The sequence below is a fragment of the Leptosomus discolor genome, chromosome 3 (assembly GCF_034619465.1).
Source record: "Leptosomus discolor isolate bLepDis1 chromosome 3, bLepDis1.hap2, whole genome shotgun sequence".
Taxonomy (NCBI): domain Eukaryota; kingdom Metazoa; phylum Chordata; class Aves; order Leptosomiformes; family Leptosomidae; genus Leptosomus; species Leptosomus discolor.
This window is the reverse complement of record NC_141393.1, coordinates 57,197,281-57,220,309: the sequence shown is the minus strand read 5'-3', so window position 1 is coordinate 57,220,309 and position 23,029 is coordinate 57,197,281. Positions and strand designations below refer to the sequence as shown.

Sequence of the window (23,029 nt, the reverse complement as noted above, 5' to 3'; positions counted from 1 at the left end):
AAATCCTCATCCCTCATTATCAAGTTAGCAGTGTGCCAAGGTGATGGGAAAGAGGAAGGGAGTGGGATGTCTGCCCACAGTTGTAACAAGCTAGACTTTCTCAGTCTGAGGCCCCCAAATGTAATCTGAGTAGAAGATCATTCTGTCTGTGGCTCTCTGCTCAGTTCAGTTAGTCAACAGTATTTACTGAGTTGCTGGCTGCAGTATTTGTACCTCTAATTGAGCACTGGAAGGTGTTATTAAAATGGAGATGTTGGAATTTGTCCCTCCAGTGTGCATCTTTAGATACTCAGTTCTAGAAGGCTTCATAAGTATGATCTTGCACCTTCCAATTTTGTAGTACTGTTATTTCACTGGCTGTGGCAGTGACTCCTGATTGACAACCTGACAAGAACAGAACTGGACCTGGAGACAATATGATTAACTGCTCTCGGTTTCACTGGATCAATTAGATCAGCATGTTAGAATGATTTCATGCCCTTCATGTATTCTTGATGGCAGGGATGGTCTGCAGAAAGAGTGCTGTAAATCTGAAGAGTCAGTCCTAATTAGAGTTTTGAGAATGCCATAACACTGGGATCTGGACAGTGTGCAAGTATGTGCACTTTCTTGAGAGTTTTTGTTTAGTGTTTTGTGCTGCTAAGTTGATTTATGGGGTGACAGGACCTTGATGGAGGAAACCTTTACCTCTGCATGGATCCATTTGCTAAGTTCTATACTGAGATTTCTAGGCATTTTTCAGAAGGCAGTTTAATACAACAGTAAGAACCAACAGGAAAACTGGGTTGTACCAAAGGTTCATTAACCTCGTTGTTCTGTATCTTATCCAAGAAAAAAAGATAAAATAATCCTGATGAGATTTAACTTCTGGGTTTGACTGCCATTGTGCCGCTTCCTTACTGGCTCACAGTGAAGAAAACATGTACTGCTACCATCTGCAAAGAACAGGATCTGGTAGTATAAAATGTGGAGGAAAGAAAAGGTAGCATAAAGTATAGAAATAGGTCTGCGGAAGAGAGTTCAGAAGAGAGACAGAGAGAAGAGAGCTGTGAAAAACATGATTTATGAGAAAAAAAATGAAATAATGAGGGCTATGTAACACTGGCAAGAGAAGTCTGAGTGGAGACAGCCTTCAGAGAGGCTTCAAAAGGTTGCTATGGAGAGCCAAAGAATGGACTCTCTTCCATGTCCAGTTTGGATAGGACAATATGTAACAGACTAAGTCATGCTAAGGGGGCTTTAAGTTAGACATTAAGGAAAAAATTTCTAAGTCAAGTGAAACAACTGAATAGGTTGTTGGGAATGCTGGGGAATTGCTGGAGGGTGTAAAGGACAGATTGGCCAAACACCCCCTTAAGTTTGTGAGATTCGATTATGCTGTAGGGACACAGGATAGAGTAAATCACCTTCTGAAGACTCTTTCAGCCCTCTTTTCTGTGGTTGCATAATCTGTGTTTCAGAGTAAAGGACTTGTCATTATTACAATGACACTTAGGTATCTCTTTCTTCACTGGAATATCCAGCTTCATGTAGTCACTGAAATACCTTAATCTCATGACTTGGCTGGAAAGTGCAGACTCGGTTTACAAAAGATGTAGAAGGTAGTAATGCTAAATAGAAGTAGAGAGTTAACTCCGTGTACCCCCTAATCCATAGCAACTGTCCACTATCATCACTGGAAGATTCACAGAGTTTAGGAACTAAACTTCTAATTGTTGTTTATTCAGTGTTCGTGTAAGCCAGCACCATTCAGTGAGAACATTTCCCCTTTTTGTAGCAGCCCTTGTAGTCTTTAATCTTTCTGCGTCATCCTTTCTTTGTTTTTCTTCTTCCCTGTGTCTTTATCTCTTCACACCAGATTCCACAATAGCCTGCCTCATTCTTACCTTGTCCCGACAGTCTGCTAAAAAAAACCCCACAGCAGAACAGATAATGGTGAGGGTGGCAAGCTTATCACCAGAATCTGACTTTCTGAAGAGATTGGTACTGTTGAGATGTGCAGTCCTCCCAGTTGTTGTCTGAAGCTGCCCTGTTTTGGATAGACACCTGAACTAGTTATATCTAAGTCATAGAGGAGGGTTCTTATTATGTTGCATGGCATATACATATTTATTGCACCAATTACTCATGTGTCTGACACTGTTCTTCAGTAGACTGTTCTTATTGGTGATAAGACAGGCACTGCGTATATCTACAATCCTAAGACTGCCATTATAGGTAACTGCTATTCTCAGACTTGTGTAAAGTTAGGAAGAAGTGCACTCTGTTGTGGAGAGCCTGCAAGAGGCCTCTTCAATGTCAGTGAGTGCAGAAGGGTAAAGTCTACTTAAATAGAATTAGTCCCAAGCATAATTCTGGTAAAATAGAAAATGACATTGCAAGTCACTTGGTGTTAAATATATTTCAAATCAAGCCTTGAAATAATGCCAAAATCCTGGCAGAAAGAAATGTCAAACAATGAAAACAGCAAATGAAAAGTAGCAGGGGTAGACTGTTGCTCTTTTCAGCATGTATTGGGGAAACTATTTGTCTTGAATTTTCTTCCTGGCAGTGTTAATTCTCAGCTGCAAAGAAGCCATCACTGTTTTAGGTATCAAGTGTTTAATGATCAAGGAGACTGTGTAGGTGAAATGGTTGCCTGTTTGTGGTAGCAATTTGAGTTTTTGTTGTAAAAAAATTTTACACAAGAGCACAAAGAGGTTGATAGGGGATGTAAGTTACTTGCTAAGTGTAAGATCTGCAGTGAGTCTAGACAGAGGATGTCTCCTTTTAATAGGAGAATGGAGAAACCAATGCAAATTGTGTTAGGAGAAGGTGTGGTCTTCAGCAATCAAATGCATTTTCACTGCAGTTTTTCATCGCTCTGATATATAAAGATCCAGGAAAAAATGTCTGGAAGAAGCTCCTGTAACAAGTGAGCTTAGAGTGAAGATATCAGTAGAGCGGAGAGACTCATGGACCCTCTCATAGGAAAGGAGCTTAATTGGTACTTCTTGGAGGGCCAGTAGATGGAAGACGAGCTATGTGCAGGAAGCTGATGTGCAGTGCAGGAAGCTGACGTGCAGTGCAGGTTTGCTAGCTCCGCTCTGTTGTCTTCCCTTTACATGTTGGAGCCTTCCCATCATAGAAACATGACAAGTTCTTTCTAGACTCCTAATGCCTTTAGATTTCTATTATGAGTCATTTTCTGTCTCGTTTCACTGTGAGTAGACTTGTTTCCAAATATATGCATCAGAATTAGGTCCTTAAGACTAGGTGTTGTGCGTCCACATCCCACCATACCTTTTCCTATGTCTAGGTTGCATTGAAAAGAACAAAATGCTTTTTAGTTACCAGCTTCCCCCGTTGATTAAAGTTTACCATTTCTGCATAACCCTACAGTGATTCTGTCTTTGTAGCAGTTAGCTTCTGTGGCTTTTACTCACTTGGTGACGCTTCCAGGCTTCTAAATCTTTGAGCTCAACATCTCAATGGAAATAATTTTTGTTGTGCTCTGTTGCAAGTATGGGTGGGGTGGGGTTTTTCCTTTTTAATATATATAGTGTACTGCTGAGCCAGGCAGACGTAAAATTCCTTCCGGGGACAGAGACCTACGTGTTTACACAAGACACATGCAAGGTGCCATATGGCAAAACCCCAGCTTTCAGTCCCTGCACATCCTTGTGTTTCAAATATTTGGGAGAGCGTCTACCCCTGCGGTGTCTTTACACGGTCTGCTGGCTAGAACTTCCATGGAAAAGAGAGACTAAATGGACTAAGTAAAATATAGGGGAGATCTGGGAGTTTAAAAGTTCAAGGTTTAGTAAGTAAATGGGAAAGCAATAACCCCTGTGCTGTTCATAGTAGGCGTGCTCTGGCTATTAGTGAATTAATGGCTTAAAGGAAAAAAACAAAAGGAATAGATTTTCTTAAACAATGCATGTATGCAAAGATTCTGCCTTCTCAATGGGGTCATATAATCCATGATGAAAGCATGTTTACAATAGGAACAATTCAAGTACCCTCATCACAAAACGTATAAACTTCTGGTTAAAGGAACTCTGGAGTTCCTTTAACCTACAGGCCCTGTCTAACTGCAGGCTGCTCTGAAAATCCTGGTGGTGTCCATTTAGAGCAACAAAAAAGCCAAGCCAGAGGGAATGAGGGCACGTGAGTGTGTACATAACGCTAAATGATGTAGAGGTCTGTGGAAGCACAGGTTGTTCATCAGTCTCATATGTGAGAGCAGGGAGTTTAAACTAGGTAGACTGACAGCAGCTTGTGTGAGTTAATCATGTTGCTTGCATTGAAAAATTCAGTTGTCTGGTACCTGGACAGTATAACCAGCTTCATCTGGGGTTAACAATTGTGCATCTATAACAATGGATTTGGTAGGGACAGCTTTATACAGTGCGGCAGCAGTTGTGCACCTCTGGCATCCTGGAACATGTACTGGAAGGTGAGGCACAGGTTGGAGAGGGTTAAAGATGGTAGTGGAAGAGAGGGTTTCAACGGGGCCAATGGCTGTATTTGCGTCTCCTGTGAAGACATTTACTCATGAGGTAACAGAGACACCCCTGTTCTCCTGTGTTTGGCAGGACAAGGGAGAATCAATAACGATATATCATATCTAGCAGAAATACTGAAAACTAAACCTATTCCAAACATGGTTGTCTTAAAAACGAAATACATTAAATTTCATTACATTGAGCTTATATTCTCCAAGTGCCCATTAGGAGGGTTTTAGGATTTCCTTTTAATTAAAATAATGTTTGTTGAGCTTAATATTTTCCTAAAACATTTATTTTAATGTCTTTCCCTCTGTTACTAAAATCCAAACTGTGAGGAAGGATAACTGACCACAAAAAAGGCCAGATGTGCTGAGAGCAATATTTTTCAGATTGCCTGGCAACAGGCAAAAGGTGATTCCAAGCCAAGGAGACTCTGCAACGATGAACGTAATAACAAGACCTATGTTTCATCAGGCTGCAAAAGGTTTTGTCCTGATAGCCAGAGAAGAAGGCAACGGTCTGCTCTCAGCTCTGTTTGAGGGCGTAATTTAGAGGTCTGAGATCCAAATAGGAAGTCAAGTTGCATTCCAAACCAGAGTGCAGTGAAAGACTCCTTGTGATAGTAGATAGTTATTTTGTTTCTCTGGCAATCAATTCGCTGTTGCCTAAAATGGTTATATTGGTGTACGTCTAGAGCCTCAGAAAATCAACTAAGACTGTGAAATCACTGGAACCTGAGCACATGGCATGTGTTTTCCTGAAGTTTGGCCATGCTCGCTAATTCAAAAGTGTTGTGAAGGTCTCTGCTGGAAATCTAAACTACATAACATCACAAGCTGTTTTAGCAGTGAAAGATGTAATGTCACTGCGTTCTTCGCCTGTCTGTTGGACTCCAAGATTATCTTTAAAATATCATCAAAAAGTAAAATATGGGAGCTGTATCTATCTACATGCTCGAAGGTGAAAAGTTTCCAGATCTCTAAAATGCTTTTCAAATTGTTTTAAGTTAGACAGATATAAAATGAACCATGCTTCTTTATTCGGTAACGCTAACCCTACTCATTCACTCTTTTAAAATGCTGTGTGTAGTCTGCAAAATTAAATTCCACAGAACAGGAATAAAATGCCATCCAAATAACTTGTTTTGAAAATAAATTGAACATGGAATAACAAATAAGATGTAGCCAACACTTAGGGTCCAGAATCTACTAGAAAGACACAGATGGGTTATATTTATCTTTCACAAGTTTTTAAGATTGATACACCACAATTTATTTCCCTAGCTGGGTTGTTTTAGTTTACAAGAGTTTTCTTAGCTGTTCTGTCTTCACTCATACATCAATGTGAAAGTAAAGAGATAAGTATTTCTGTTAAAGGATTTTATAGGATGGTTCACAAAAACCTGGAGGAAAAAGATCCTTCTTTTTTTATTCTAATCTCATTGAATGCTGCTGGTTTTAACCCTAATCGTTTATAGATTCATATCACCTGTGTACGTTTTCAAATAGGCAGAGTCTGTCACATCTGTTCTGATACACAGATGTAGGACAATTTGAGTCTTCATCTGACTCTCACTGTACAGTATGGTCTGCTCTGTAATGAAGAATCTTTTAGCTCTCACTTACTGAGTTTTTATTGATAGTGTACAAGCATTATAAAAAAGTGAAGCCAAGTGTTCACCAGCTGTATGAAACAGGCCTTAAAATGTGAACAGAGAGTAACTGATATGGAGATCTAGGGTGAACCTGGAATGTGGTGTGAGCTGCTTTGTTCATCTTTGAGATACACACTCTTGAACGCAGCAGTGAAAATTTAGTGCTGTAATGGTTAACCACTTCAGTCCTCAGGTAAGGACAAACAGCAACAAAAGAAACTCTGAGATCTCCTGTCTTGATGCCCTGGAGAAAGAATTGTTACCTTCCTTTGCCAGTCTAAATGAACCAAAGGAGCTGTTCGTGACAAATGGTTGTGTTGAAGGTCAATATGCTTGATTCCATGGGCTGCCAAATAAGCTTAAATAACTGCATAATTATATCTGAATATTTTTAGTAACTTTTCTGTGTAACTTTTTTTTTTAATAGTCGCTATTTGTATAGTTGTTTTCTCAGAGCCATGTTCAGATTCTGCATTTGCTACCTGCACGTCACAAAAGACTCAGAAATTCATGGAACAAGGAAGGAATTCTGCTCCTTAATGCACTGCTCTGGGGCTATTCAGCTCTAAGGCGTTTCTTGCCTCCTTCTATCCCAGGAAAGAAATTTAGTAGTGTACAGTATTGATATCATACAAAGATGAAATCAGAACACAGAGAGAACTTCCAAAAATACACAGGGTAGAACTTATCATGTAATAAAAAGATAAGAGTTTTCAAAGCTTTGTGAGAGTATACATTTACCTACATAAAGAGTCATAGTTGGACAATCTCGGACCACATCATGTTTGAGTGATTTAAAAAAAGGTAGCCTTTCATAATCAGATGTTATTGGAAGTCTTGTATGGAATTAGAATTATTGCAAAGGTCTCTTAAGTGCAGAACTTTCCTCTTTCAAGTGGTGAGAAGCCCAAATGCCTGGAGGTTTGTTGTGTACCAGATGGTGCAAATGACTATGAAGGTGCTAATAAAAGATCTGAACATTTCTTCTTTTGGGTCTCCAGACCAGTATCTGGAAGTCCATGTTTAGGTTATCTTGTTATGAGCTTGAAGATCGAAGTGAAAATAACAGTATTACAGTTGGGGAAGGTCTGCTTAAGACTGTAATGTCATACATGGCTAATCACACCAGCCTACTTCCAAAGTGTTTTTACTTCTCTTAAGCTGTGTCCGCAATAGAAAAATTTAGACCCAAACTTATATCCTTTCTAATAGTGGTTCACTGAAATGAAAAGAGAAATCATATTTTTTCGCAAGGCATAGGAAACTGTCTCCATGATCACACAGTTGGACTTGCCTTGCAGAAGGTGTAAGAACAACTATAGTATCTACTTTCTGACCTTTATGCTACTTTTCTGTCCCTCAGGCTTGGTGTTGTAGAATTAAGACAAGCCCTCTCATTCACAACAGAGAACGACGTAACAGGCATAAAAAGCTTTGGGAAAGCGTTGAGTTTGTTGTTGTTGAAAATGTCGAAAATGCTGTGTGTTCATGAATCATTTTGAAGATTGTGTGTTTTGAAGCATTCAGTTCATTCCTTAGAGCCTTCAAGCAGGCAGCATAGTGTTGTGCATCTCTCTTGAAGCTTTTAAGTTACTGACTATAGAAATTGTGGCAATCACTTCAGCCATACAGTAATGGAGTATTCAGCCCTAGTTAGATGGAACGGGTTGCTGAGTACGCGTACGGTACCTTCCCTACAATACATGGCTTTACTGCATTGGCATCTTTTGAGTTAATAATTTTCTCTCAGTGGAGGGCTTTGATGGCCTCTTCCAGCGTGGATGATTTTCACTTGTTTGAGAAAATCTGGTACGGTTTGGTCTTTCGCTCATCTCACGTGACTCATCTAGCTGCCAGTAACAGTGTTCCATTTCTCAGTGTTGTCGTGGTAAATTTTGGACATCACATCCAAACAAAACCAAGAATGGCGAATTTTTTTTAAAAAAAGAAGTAATTAAAGAGAATGAAGCAGTAAGAAAAAAAAGCAAATGACCTAGTTTGGTCTTTGCCACAAAACCCACAATGCTCTGGGGATATCTAAGTATGTTAGGCAAATATTTCAAATCTATCTCTATTTTGAATGTGAGTCATTTCAGTTATACATTGTTTCAGTTATTTGTTCATTGGCCTTAATTAGGTAAACTCCAAAGCACTGCAACATGTGTTTATTGTTGAATAATTACCCTTTTGGTAAGTTCTTGCTCTTATCTATCTACAGCCTTAATAGCTAATTTTATCAATAAGAGTGAAGCCTTCCTGAATGGTAAACAAGATGTTCCCCAGGGAAGAGAGACAGTTATTGCCCTTTAGCAAGGTTGTTTTAAATGTTGATCTCCTTGTTACCCAGACAGGTTCCCCTCTGTGTGAGGAGGTGCTCTCTTTTCCTCTAGAAGAATTTAGCTCTAGCAAGAAATGTAGGGCTGACTGTGCGAGATCCTGACCAGTGTGAGTGGTCCTTCCTGAGGTGCGTAGCCCCATCACAATCATTGGGACCAGTTCTCACATGACTTAATCTGGCATAAATCAAGAAAAAAACTCCACTGAAGTCAGTTACCCCAGAATGAAAGAAGCGAGATATCCAAAATTGAACTAATTTGATTACTCATGTGGAAGGAATTGCCTGATTGCAGCCTTTGCATGCTACTGCATCAACTTCTTCCATTCCCTTCATGAGCAATTAAAAGTGAAGATATAAATCAAAACTGCAGGACAGAAAAGGAGAAAGACAAAAGTTACCTTGATGGGTTCCACTTCCATGAGATCCTCCTGGAAACCATTCTGCTTTTATTAGATTTACTCTCTGTAAATTAGGATTAGTTTTTTATATGGATTTATGAAATAGCTATAGTTCTACTGAAAGCAGGGTGAACCCTCTGGTATAAGGCAGGGAGTATGTGCTCTTTTCATCTGTTATTGGTAAGTTACAGTATGTAGGTTAAAGGCCCCTCGATACCAGTGAAAGAGGAGATCTAGTTCCAGACATGGAAAATGCTTAAATCTTGTGTATGCCAGCCAGTGATATTAATATTGTATAAGCCAGCCAGTTGTCAAAGGGCCAGATTCTGTTCTCAGTTACACTGGTGTAAACCAGACTTTTTTCTCTTTTTTTCAGAGGCAATGAATTTGCTTTCACATGTGCTTGGACAGTTGAAGGTAGGCTCTGGTTGTCTGTGTTAGGAGACAATCCCTCAGTTTGTGTTCTAGTTGCTGCGGGGGAAAAAAAACGTGAGCCACTGGTGTTGTTCCTTGTTCATCATTGTTCCAACTCCCATGTGGTGGGCACATTTCAGAGGGCTTTGATGCGAGTGTGACTTTGCTCAAGGCACTGTTGTGCAAGACATTTTTAGCTCTTGTTAATAACTTTGTAAGGTACTTTGTGAAGGCAAATGTAGGGTAGATTGACTGAAACACACATAATTTCACGGATTTAGCATGAGTCTTCTGTTCCTTTGCAGGGAGAAAATGTATTTTCTGATTTGACAGCTACAAGAGAAGATAATAATTTTTGACAGCGCGGGGATAGTGTTCATGTTATTCTAGGAAATCTCCATCTTCACACAAATAGGTATCAATGTGTGCTACAGTTGGTATTGCTGAACTTCGAGTGGAAGCTTCGAGTTTCTGTGTTTTGATAATATGATAAAATTGATAAAATGCATATTTAGGAAGCCCTAATGAATTTCAGACTTGTATCATTTGAGGAATGAAAGAAAGGAAATGTTTTTATTACGAGTCCAGTATAAATCCAGAACATTTTAAAAGAATCCTCAGTGTTTTGAAGGGAAGATACATCTTCCAGGTACCATTGGTGATGGAAAAAGTGAGGAACTGTGCGTTGGGTGTTGTAGGTATGACTGATTTATCAGCTTCTCTTGGTGGTGTGGCCTTTAGAAGTGTATAGAACTTATTTTACCAGTGTTCAACTCTGTATTTAGATACCCTTTAAATGTGATTCGTGTATGCAAATTAACAACGACAAGTCTGATTATACAGTCTTGCTGAGTACCCCTGAAGTGAGTTAAGTTTTATGATGGGATAAAGCCAGAATAGGACTAGGATAAAGCTCAATGGAGCTGTGGGCTCCGGATGATATAATGATAATTTTTGTCATGATTACAAGCAGGGCAGAGCTAATGGTCACAAACACCCACTATAGACTGAAAGGCATCCAAAATGATCTTAAATGCTTAGGTCCAAACCCACCAAATACAACTGAGTGCCCTGTGCGGGCCAGAAGATGCTACATTTCTGTGCAGCTTCTTAGTCTCTTCAGAGTCATTCAGAACCATCATGGTATCAGTGAATTCAGGTCGCTGAATATAAATCTGAAATACCTAGAACATACATATTAATTACTGTGAAGAAGGCTAATGGCCCATTTTATATAATTTAAATACAAATTGGTTTCTTTTTAAAATCTCATGTATCATTCCTAAAAATCTTACGTGGGCTTTTTGTTTATATAAAATAATGCTGGCCTACACTTCCTAAGACTTATCACATTGTGAAGGAGCTCATTAGGAAAAAACTGGTATTGTTTTTCCAATTTTAAACATTCCAACTTCTTAAAAAGTAAAAATCAAATAAATAAACGATCAAGAAATGTAATGTATCAGCCAAACACTGAAAACTTTTCACTGGAAACAAGGAATTCTATTCTGGAAATGTCACAATAACGCCTCATGAGACTTGTAATTTGGGTGTCACATGTACCCACTCTTTTCTATGGGTCTGGATGCTTGCCTGGACTACATCTTCATCTGCCATGGTCTTCCCTGTTACAATGGTGCCGTGGAGCATGATGGGGAGGCTGTGGAGCCCAGCCAGTGGAGGAGAATGGACTTTTGTGCTGTGATCCCTTTCACAAATTCTCCAGTTACCAGAGACTTTTTCTGTTTTCCCCAGTCACCTGTTTCTTCTCATTTATACTCACCAAAACCCTGAACGTGATTCTCATCATTTTCAAAGCATTCAGTGGCTGTAATTATAGAGGACTGCAGCAGCTCAGGCTCTCCCACTTGCCTTGTGTTTGCTATAGGATTAGCAGCTGTCCATAAAAGGAAATGGGGGTTCATGTATGTTAAGGGTACCTTTGCTCTGAGGAGCTGTGCTGAAGCAGTTACTGTCTAAAATGAGCACAATCTGTGATTTGAACTTCATAAATGATATAATAAAACTGCAGCAATTGCAAAACTTCATGAGTACAATTTTACTTACCCTTATATCATGAAAATATAATTAACTAGATAGTGTGATATCTGCTTAATTATGTAGTATAATGCCTATGTAACACAGATGTAAAACTCTGTACAGGCTGAGTGATGAATTGATTGAGAGCAGCCCTGCGGAGAAGGACTTGGGAATACTGGTGGATGAAAAATTGGATATAGCTGGGGCCAATGTGTGCTTGCAGCTCAGAAAGCTGATTGCATCCTGAGCTGCATCAAAGAAGTGGGACCAGCAGGTCGAGGGAGGTGATTCTGCCCCTCTACTCCACACTTGTGAGACTCCACCTGCAGTGCTGTGTTCAGCTCTAGGGCCCCCACCACAAGAAGGACTTGTACCTGTTTGAGCGGGTCCAGAGGAGGGCTGTGAAAATAGTCAGAGGGCTGGAACACGTCTCCTATGAGGACAGGCTGAGAGAGTTGGGGTTGTTCAGCCTGGAGAAGAGAAGGCTCTGGGAAGACCTCATTGCAGCCTCCAGTACTTAAAGGGGGGCTTGTAAGAAAGATGGAGCAAGACCAATTCCAAACCATTCTCTGATTCTGTATCAATATATACCTGCTCTGGATAATGCCACAAGTTACACTGTTGAAATGGTGGAGGTTGTTCTGTCAGTGGCAGTCCCAATGTGGGCTCCGTAGAAGGACCAGACCTGAGAGCAGTGTAAAGTGGGTTATTTGTGATGAGGATGTTTGTAAGTCCTGTGGCTACTCACAGGGATTCATTTCACTCAACTGCAGCTGTCTAAAAGTCAATTATTCAGAAGTTACTTCTTTAGGCACCTTCTATAAGTCAAGGGGAAGAGGAAAGCACATCCTGAAGTTGCATGAGCCCATCTTAGACACCAATTTTGAGATGGCTGAACAGCGTAGGCATTTTCTGAGTAAAACTCAGAGACAGCAAAACTATGGTGAGATGAATTGTGCCTTGTAACACCTTAGTAAAGGGCAAACCTTGATGCTTGTGAGAATCAGTAATTTGCATGAAACCGAGCACAGGCTTTATCTTTTCTGTTGCTTTGACTGCGGAATTTGTTTTCTTTTTCAGTGTGCGACACTCAGTGCCTCCGTAGAGAATAGTAGGACTAACTACAATGCAGTCTAGCTCTATAGTACCCATCACCATGAGCGTTGGGTACAAGGGTGAAGAAGTTACTTCCTCAGCTCTGTATGAAAACTGCAGAAATATGCTTGCCATTAGTATCTGACACCATTACATTTTGTTTCCATTAAAAAAAAAAAAGATTAGAGGGAGATCTAGTATTATAAAAGCATGATTAATGTACATAGTGAAAATGATCGTAAATGGCTATTGTGACCTTTTTAGCTAGCCTCTGAAGGCTAAATTTCTTACAAATAGTTTTAACCATGCTTATCTATGAGTATTTGACTAGTTCACTAGAGGTGAACCCAGCTAATATGCTTTAAATTAAATGGAATTGCTAGTGTTTGACCAATGCAATCTTGAATTCTCATTTCCCCCTTTGTCCTCTCTTTTTAGGTGGATTATCGTTTGTGGTTATATATATATATTTCTGAAAAATATTGCTGTAGCTCTGGTCTCTTTTTCCAAGTCTGGTAAAATGTAGTATTCACCAGAGTAGTATGTATTATTATTAATATTAGCATTTATAATAATAGCTTACTTGGAAAATACAGTTAAATGTATACATTGAAACAAAATTAGTTACTTTTTTTCACACTGTTGACCTGACAGTAAAGTAGAAACACGCCCATCTAAAGTCATAGTCACAGAGATAATTGTCTGCAAAGAAAAACATGACTTATGTCACTGTTTTCAGATGGACTCTGAAACATCCCTCTTCAAAATCTAACACAGACAAGACTCTAATGTGAAAATACACAGAAAGAAAGGAAGCTATCAGACTGGGTTTTTGAGTTGGATTATGATGTGTAAAATAGCCACAAAACTTAAAATGAGAAATAAACAACCATAGTTCACAGATCCAAATTCTTTTGCAATTAATTTTTGCTTCCTTGTGAAACCTTTCTTTTCCACTGCCGTGTCATTTACTATAATTATGCAAGGAGACCCAAAATGAGCATACAAAGTAGTAGCTGATGTAGAGGTTCTTAGCCAAAGGCTTACGATTTTTTTTTTTTTTTTGACAGTGAATGGTGGCTACAATCATTGTAATTCGATCTCTGAGAAGAAGAACGTGATGGACATGGATATGACAAGCAGCACAGTACCTGTCTGCAGACAAGGTTTGTTCATCCACACAGGAAACTCACTTGTGCGAGACCACCCACTGTCCTGTGAGAGACTGCTTCACGTTGGTCAGCTGAACTTGACACACTCGGATATAAGGTATCAATGCAAATTTTATCGGTTTATATACTTTGCTCTTCTGGAGTGCTTCTTTGTTGGAACTATTTCCCAGTAGCACCTGTGGGTGCTACATTTGGAAGAGTATTTTTGGCTTTTACTTCATTTTTGAAACTCCTTTGGATGCTGATTTAATGGCACTGCAGGTTCACACTGCAGGGACGTGCATGTGTGTGCAGACAGCTGTCCAAGGCAGTGCCAGGAGGAGTCACTGTGTATGCAGCTGCAGCCCCCTGAATTGAAGTTTAAATACAGCTTCTCTGTAGGGGCTCTTCCAGCATGCTGAAAAGTCAATGAGAGTTTTGTAGGGGCTTAAGTCAGGTCAGACTTGCCTCCTCCGTACCTCCACACTCCACCTCAATGCCATGTTGTTTCTAAATTGCAGTCTGGAAGACAGGGATGATACTTACTCACAAACCAATGTCTCCCATATGGCAATTTGGCATGGCACCGTCAAACCTACAGGAAGCAATGCCACTTTTATTTCTACAGTGTTTCCTTTAATGAAGTATTTTCAGTGTTCCCATATAGCCACATCCTTGGTATTTGCTTTTAAGGCTGTAATGTGAAAATCTGGTCTCTGGTTTTAATATATACACTGTAGATGGATATGCTATGAACAGAATATCTATTTAAACATTTGCTATAAATTAATTATATGAAAACACAGAACTCCATTATTTTTTTGTTGTTGTTACAAATTTAACATTACCAGATTTTAAACAAGTACCCTAAACAGACATCCATTGTGAATAGAAGCCTGCTACAAATTAAAATCTGTCCATCTATTTTAATTACACTGCTTTTTGGCAGGGGATATAATACGGAGTAATCGTGACCTTTTTGAAGAGCTGTAGAAAAGAAAAACCTCAAAAAAGTTGGAGTCTTTATCTTAGGTACTTAGAATAATTGGCACTCTGTGCATGGAACTATCAAGCCCAAATTTCCATAGTCACAGCAAGAGGAAATATGGCCTATAGCTTCATCGTGGAACTCTGTTTCTGATTTTATTATACGTATTTATGTCTTGTTTCCCCTTTTCCTTTTACTGGTGGGATAAGAACATCTGTGTTTTCAGGAGGAGGAGGCACAGCAATATGGCAAGTGGAAGGAGCTTTTTGCTTGTTTGTTTGTTTGAAAAGGACAAATAATATCCATGCCACATAACCAAATACTCTGCTATCACTACAAAGATTAGTAGATGCCATTGTAGCTGGGTGTAAGTCTGCTCCCCCCTAGTTTCTTTACAGCTCAATGTGGGACTGGCAGTTATCAACCATTTTCTATTCTATTGGTGAGGATAATTATCAAACAAAGATAGCTAGGGCAGGAGCAAACAAAAGGAGGAAGAGAGTACTCTGCTTAGATCTTTTTGAACCTTTTTGTAAAATCTGTAATGAGGGAATGACAGATACCTGCATACCGGGCATCACAGTACCCACCTTCAGAAATATGAACCACTTCCAGCCCCCATTTGGAAGAGGATTCCCAGAACAACATAAAGGATTGTCTGCTGCATAACATGAGAAAGTAGCAGGTGATAGGCCTGACTCCCTCCCCTTTGCTTTGTAGCATGGTCTAAAGCCTTCAGGCTCTGCTTCTTCTAAGCAACAGTTTGGAAATGTTTGGGGAGTATCTTGATAGGATGCTTCCATTCCTTTATGGGTTGTTGTGTGTCCCACTGGTCACACTCTGCTTGTATGTCCACCTGGCTAATACTGCTTTTGTCTGCGCAGTATTTGCAAGGTAAAGCGAATGCCCAGCTCTGCTCTATGGACCTCATAGTCACAATGTACTTTTTTTTTTTTCACCATGCTACTCATGAGACACATAGCACAGAGCCAAAACCTTGGCATGTGAGAGAAGGTGGATAGCAGTTGGGACAATTTCTGTTCATGGTGTTTGCGATGCTCAAGGTTCTCAACAAGCAAGTAACAGAAAACATGTTCTTTCCCTGAAGATCTGAAAACAGGAGAACGTAACTGACATGAATGCCCATCAGGTTCCAGTGAAGTCAATGGGAGCTAAGGGTGCTCTGTGCTTCCCCAGCTTTCAGCTGTCATTAGAAAACAGATGAGAGAAACAGGGCTGAAATGGACAGATATTGGAGCACACAGAAGTCAGGGCAAACTGTATTTGGTTGTTCTGTCCAGCTCTAGTGACCAGCACAGAAATAAAGGGAGATACAAATTCAAACAATCTCTCTGGGTTGATCTTTGAACAACTCTGCATTTCTAGGATATGGAATGTCCAAGGAAAACTCAAACAAACCAGAGAGCACCTCCCCTAGCAATCTGAAATCTCCCTCGGGATTTGGGGTTATGATTGGCTTTGTCCTTTTTTCCCCTCAGTGTGCTGGAACTTGTTATCCCCTTCAGCTTCTCCCTGAATCATTTTCTCTCAGAAGCTGTATTCTAGGGATGACTGCTTCAATCAAAGAATCACGATCCCTCTTTTTTCCTGACCCCTTTTCCCCACTCAGTTAATAGCTTTTAAGTTGTGCAAGATAATTGCTGCTACGTGCTATCTGTGAATGCATTGTGTGTGGGACTGGAAAAGTCCTAATACCTTCTTTACGATGACTGGAGTCAGCACACAGCTACTGTTGGCCTTTTGTCAAATAATCCATTATCAGACACGGCAAACCCGCCCACACTGTGCTCAGTGCTTGGCATATAAAACCCAGGGAAGACATCAGAGTAGTCAGATAGTGTTGCAAAGGGTCCCTGGATGTGCAGCAGAACAATCCCCTCCAGCTTCTTAAAACTGTCAGTTATCACTGAGTGCACATGTACAGTGGCAATTGAAGGCAAGTATGTTTTGTAAATAATCTGGAGATTTCAGATATAGTTGTCTTTTCCTTTGAGGGCAGTTGGGAACAGCAGTACTTCTGGCATGGTGCTACTGGCCTCCAGCTCTGGCTCCAGTTACCATGTAAGGGAGTCTTTTTGGAAATGCTACTTTAGTATCCTCTGAGAGGCTGCTGTTACTCTTTGAAGGCCTTACACTGAGCTTTCATGTGCTTAAGCAGCAATTCTCTTGCTTCAGACTTGTCTGTCCGTGGTGCATGGATGCTGAGGTTTGTGGGTTATATTCTTCTGCTGACCCCACTCCCTTCTAATCTGGAAGCCCCTCAGGGCTGCTCATGCTGACCCGCGTGTCCACACAGTGCTCTTCACGTGGTCCTGCTATCCTTTGTCCCTCTCACTCTCCTCTTGGCTGTTGGTTTCATACACATTTATATTTCGCTACTGTCCAGAGATTATGAAATCATTATGGCCAGCGCTGCCAGTGTGTACCACGCCTGGAATCTAATCCCTGGCTGTAATGGTAAGATGCCATTATGGTAGCAAATAGTCAATGGGTATAAGAGGAGCCACCCAGCAAGTTGGGTGCCGCACACCTTGTCTCTCTTTCCTATCACTTTTGTTTCTGTACCCCTTCTGCCCCGCCATCCCCAGGACTGGGAGGAATGAGCAGGGCTTTCCCTAGAACAGTGATGGCAAAATTCTGCCATGGATACAGAAAGTTTGCATTAAGTACCTTGACAATTAAGTACCCCAATGCTCAAAACACTGGGAAACTAAAAGAATGCCAGATTCTCCCAGCACAGTTAGCTAACACAGGGTATATAATGTATTAAAATATACAGTGCTACAGAGGAACCTGTAGCTCCCAGGAAAGACTTGCTTCTGATCTGCACAAGCAGCCCGTGCTTATCATTATGTAGGCAGAGCATGGATAAGACATGAATGTGGCAATAGGGAGCATGAATTCAGTGTCTTTATCTCATTTGCTTTTAAAATAAGGTGTTCCAGCTTGCCTTTTTGTTCAAAACTCCCCTGTTTTGTGTGTCTAATATTCTGCACTGCAGCATCATGGCAATACAGTCTTCACGCTGAGTAAGATCTTGTGCTGGAAATGCAGATCAATGTTGCTGCGTGTTTTGGAACCTAATGTTTCTCAGGACAGGGACGTTTGTATCCGTCCTGCAGGTACACTGCACTGACTGCAGCTTGAACTGCTTACATGGATTTCTGGCAAGATAGGAGGTATACAGAAAGCTTAATAATATGACACCAATTATCACAGGCTGAAACGTAAGGCTTGCGTTAGCTTTATATGATGTAAGAAATGGGTTGTGTTTACTTTAGCCTGAGGCTTTGGGACCACTGAACTATGATACAAGCTGAATTATTTAGAAGTTCTTGTGCAGAAGAAGCTAAGGGATAGGAAATATTGTGCCTGGCACGGGATGCCGTAAAACCTTTCTCAGAATGAGTGTAAAACAGCACACTTTCTACTGAGCAATGAAGCTACAAGTGGCAGGGCAGGGTTTCCCAAATATGTGCAATAAAAGCTTTTTACATATGCTTATGCCACACATTTTACAGACATATGGTTCTGTAAATGTTAAAAAATAATGTGTGAATACTGTTTGGTTTGTTGGTTTTGTTTTCGTTTTGTTTTGTGGGGTTCTTTTTAGGTTTGTTTTTTTTTTTTTTTAACTTACCATCTGCAAAACCAGGTGCTTTAAGTTTACCCTGAGACCAACTGTGGAAATCTAAAGGGAAAAATTATAACTAATGGATTATGGAAACCTCTAAAATTTTTAAATGTAGTCTTTTTAAACTTCTGGTAGCAAATGCAAGATCTGATTGTTCTGTAGCAATGAATGGTGGGGTATTTCACTTCTCTTATGACCTTAAAGGTTTTTTTACATCAAGCCCTACTGGCTGCAAACTGTTGGAGCTTAGAAACCTGTCACTATTAAATGCAGTGTTGGCAGTTGTGTGCCTTAGACAGGTGTCATTTTTTTTAACCACCTTAATTTCATGGGAAGGAGGTCTTTTTGAAGCTTTTTCTTGTTGTTTTGTTTTTTCTAATGGGTAATTCTCTGAGAGCTATTACCAAGGAAGTGTTAGAAGTCATCCCAGCTTCCCATCTTAATGTTAGTGGTGGATTAACAGAAATAATAGTGATAACATAATCTAAGTCATAAAATAAATGCAGTTTATGCAGCAGCTTTGCAGTTTAATGTATGTATATGTCCAAAATACCTTATACATATGCATTCCATGCTTTAAAATCTGTCAGATTTGTCTTAGCTGTGGTGTCAAATGGCTGGGGTTTCTTCACTTTTTGTGGTGCTAGCATTAAAAAAGCGTAAAATTAATTTAAGTGGAACATGTCAGCGTAAGAACCATGGAGCACCTCTCTGGAGGGTTTATTAGTTCAGGTACAGCTTTCCTGCGCGCAGATGTACTGTTTCCTTTTCTCAGTCTGGCACATGGCTCCATGATGAAGCCATAGGTTAAACCCTCCCATGCTTTAAGGGTATATAAGGAGCACCAGCTGATCTAAGAAAAAACACACAGTTGGATCATCCACAGTAAATGTTTATAGCTGACATAAAATGTTTTATTTTAAGGCATAGACCAATTGCTAACTGCTTGGAAGAAAATGGTAGGAGGAAACGTTTCCTAAATGCAGTGTTTTTCTGAAATGTCTGTGTGGCGTTAGTCAAGGTGGTGCTTTCTGAGTGGTTGGATTCAGCACACATCAAAAAAGATTCAAAATCACTTCTTCAGAACAATCTTCTTTTGATTTGCAGACCCATGTAGACTTTAATAGGAAAAATGGAAATGGGAATACTTAGACTGCCAATTTAAATCTGCTGGTTGTGAACTTTCCTTCATTATCTTTTATAGACCTCTTAGAAGTAAATAGTCGGCTGATCTCTCATTGACTCCAGACCACTGGTTGAAAGCGAGCAGTTCTTTCTTTGTATTCCTTTTTTCCTCACTGATCTTGCTCCTTTTTTCATTTAGTGAAGGAAAGCATGTCTCTGACATGCAAGCAAAGCTCAGCTAGCCTTTTTTTGATTCATGTGAACAAGAATGCCAAGGCATTTTCCCAGTGTTCTCTGAGGAAAATGCTGATATTTGAATGATTCAAAAATGCCCAAAGCTCTCAGACTTCATTCTCAGCTATTGTTTTGCCCAATCTATTATGCATTGAAAACCTAGATTGTGATTGATGAACTGGCTGTAGCAGTGGAGGGGAGATTGTCTGTTCCATGCGTAACCCAGTGTGTAAAATTAATCCTGTGTAAAACGATGCTGCCTTTACAAGTGTTGTAGAGGATGCATTGCAGATTTTTTTTGGTGTAACTGCTGTGTTAGACAGGCGTCATTCAGCAGAGAGCAAGTGCTTAAGTGCAGCATTCTCCAGGGCTTAACAAGTGTTATGTCTTGTACAAAAATCATAAATCCTGTGGTAGTTAGTGATGCTTAACGAAAACTGTATTACAGGTCACCCAGGTTCCAAGACTCAGTAGATTCTGCTGCTCCATGCCTGAATGGAAGTCACCCGGCTCAGCACATTAAACAAGAATGCCCGAGTGATTATAAGGTTCTGTCTGAGGCTTCCACGCATAGGAGGATTACGGAGGGAGTGGAGCTGAGAGCCTCCAGTAGTCTGCATCCTGAAATAGACCTAATGAATAATAGCTTTACAAATTCACTTTCATCCTACTTGTTTAATAATGAACATAGCTCCTCCCTGGGTCCTTTGTCACTTGGCACCCCTCAGCACTCAGCCAGGCTACAAACAAGCAACCTGAAGAAGAGATGCATCTCTGTTGTGCCGTCTTCAGCTGAAGGAATTGATATTACAGCTATCATCCGCACATCACAGACGTCACTGGTTACCTGTGTGAATGGACTGCGAACTAATTCAGCTGGCATTTCCTCTCATCCTGTGGAGATCAGTCATCACAGTGCTCAAAAATCCTCTCGGCCCCAGTCTTGCTCTCAGGCTGGAAACCCTTGCAGTATTCCCTCCCCTCCAGCATGTCTTGTACCTATTTCTGCTGAATGTGACAGAGGTGACTGTGAGCAGATACAAATGCAGCAAGTCGAGGAGAATGGAAGCCTCAGCCTTATGATGAATGGTACTAGTATTCCTCATCAAAACACCTCACACAGCACCCAGAAGGTGAGTTTCTTAAAACAAGAACCGGCTGATGATTATTCCTCCACTGCTGATCTTTTTCGACATCATCAGGGGCTGCCTCCCCCTTATCATCTACACCAGCAACTAAGCCAGGCTCAAGGGACACTGCCTCACTTACACGCCTCTGTGTCTCCAAAGTCCCTTCAGCCCAGCGACGGTGATGAACAGGACCTCAGCAACGGCAAACAGGTCTGTCAGTGGATTGACTGCAGTGCCACTTATGACCAACAAGACGAACTGGTCAGACACATAGAAAAGACTCACATTGACCAGCGGAAAGGAGAGGACTTCACTTGCTTCTGGGCAGGTTGTGTCCGCCGATATAAACCCTTCAATGCTCGTTACAAACTGCTGATTCATATGAGAGTTCATTCCGGAGAAAAACCAAACAAGTGCATGGTAAGTCTGGAATATATTTGTTTGAATAGAAACATACTACTCTGCTCTCTTTCTTGCTTTCTGTTCAGTCTTATTCCAATATAATTGTTGTGCTTTCCTGTAACTTTGTAGGAGGCTAAAGGGGAATTGGAGAAAGCCTTAATCTGGAAGGAAATGTTTGAGTAAGAAATACTGTAGTTCTTGGAAAGGGGATTCAGTTTCCTTATATGAGAGCTTAGCTTTTAATACAGTGCTTTATTTTTTTTTAATATTCATTAAAACATTTATAAAGTGTTGATCAAAGCACGCAGCAGTCAGTTAACGTAAAACAAAGTCACTGAGCCTCGGGTGACATTTTTAATCAAGAAACATAAAATACATCTAATGAAATTCTTTTCATTCCTTCAGCTGAACAATAACCCATAGAGTTGTGAGTCCAAAAGTTTCAAATGGTAGTTTAGAAAAGAAAAAGAAACTTGTTCAGTATTTTAAACAGTTGAAAGAATAAAAGGAGGCTCTTTAATTATATTTTCAAAGGTTGTTAGGGGCTTTTTAAATTTGCAAAACAGAGCTTTAAAAATATGTAAAAACCATTGTTCTCTTCTGATCAAGAAGATGTAAACAACATCAGCGTTCCAAAAAGAGGATCTTGGGAATAACACCATCTCTGCATCTGCCCATCATGATGACAATATGGCCAAACTAAAATAAAAGCTAATGACTTCCATTAAGCTTTCCACATGTTTGAAACAACAATGATATAAGACACTGGCAGATGAAGCAAAGCAAGTTTGACATAAGCTTTCAAAGTAGGCCATGAAATTTGGGAAGTCTTACTTGTAACGCCCACATGTGCATGCGTGTGCATGGATGCACGTACACACATGCACACACATACAAATAAGTACAAAGGGAATGGTTGTGGCAGCAGGTTGTGGTTCTTGATAGGCAGAATTTTCTACCATATGCTCATTTTATTGTTTTGATCAGAGAATGGTATAATGGAAAATGCTTGTAAGGAAGTTAGATCAAGAAAAACTTTTCCATGGCAAGCTGTAGCTTTCTGTGGAGGAATAGGAAAGAATGTTTGTATAAAAAGCTTAACTTTTTTTCACTTGTTCAAGAAAAGTCTTGCCTGCAATGGTTATAGAAGGGAGAAGGAAGAAAACAACAGTATTCATAATGATCTACAAAGAAAAATTTTCTCTGTAAGTCATCATCCTGACTGTCTTTTTACTTCCATTGGATAAATGAAAAACGTTATCTTAGTGTCTGCACTGTTCAGTGGGTATTCCCTAAAATAATACTGGAAACTATACAGATATTTAGAGAACACTATCAAGTTGTCCAGGATAAAATGGCAATGCTCTTAAGACTTACCTGTTTCTTTTTCCTTCAAGAGAAAGAACCGACTTGGTTGTTTCCAGAAGTAGCTCAATCACAATTTGTAAAAGTACAAAGGAATTTAACTTCCTATGCGTATCTTTTATTTGGTCATAAATCGTCAAAGGATAATGCAAGTTAGTTGCTTCTTTCCAAATAAAAGTACAAGTAAGATGTGAAAGCATACTTACAGATTTTATTTTAGCCTACTTTTTGGTTTTAGTGTTTTCATCATCCTGAACGATACCGGTCTTCTTCCCACTTTTATCTTGCACTTCTTAAAAGAAATACTTATAAACATGAAACACTGATTAACTTTACTATTATGCTGAAAGATTCAGTAGACTCCATGAGTGAGGGAACTTTTGTCCTTTTCTGCAAAATGCATATCTGATAGGTATTGAATAGCAGATTTCTAATGTTACATTCCCATCCCTACAGGAAACTGGATAAACCAGAGACGTTAAATCATGTAATATCTTAGCAAATGTAAAATTTTCCTACTTTCAGTTATGTTCATCTGCATGAAAGAACC

At 39.9% G+C, this 23,029-nt stretch overlaps 1 protein-coding gene across 1 annotated transcript in view; it reads left to right on the top strand.

Moving 5' to 3' along the window:
- GLIS1 (GLIS family zinc finger 1) overlaps positions 1–23,029 on the top strand; it is a 205,284-nt gene that overhangs the window by 79,919 nt on the left and 102,336 nt on the right. Inside the window, exons 2-3 of the mRNA XM_086462927.1 lie at positions 13,500–13,698; positions 20,031–21,132. Of these exons, the coding sequence (XP_086319053.1) occupies positions 13,500–13,698; positions 20,031–21,132 (1,301 nt within the window). The remainder of the gene's footprint in view (positions 1–13,499; positions 13,699–20,030; positions 21,133–23,029) is intronic.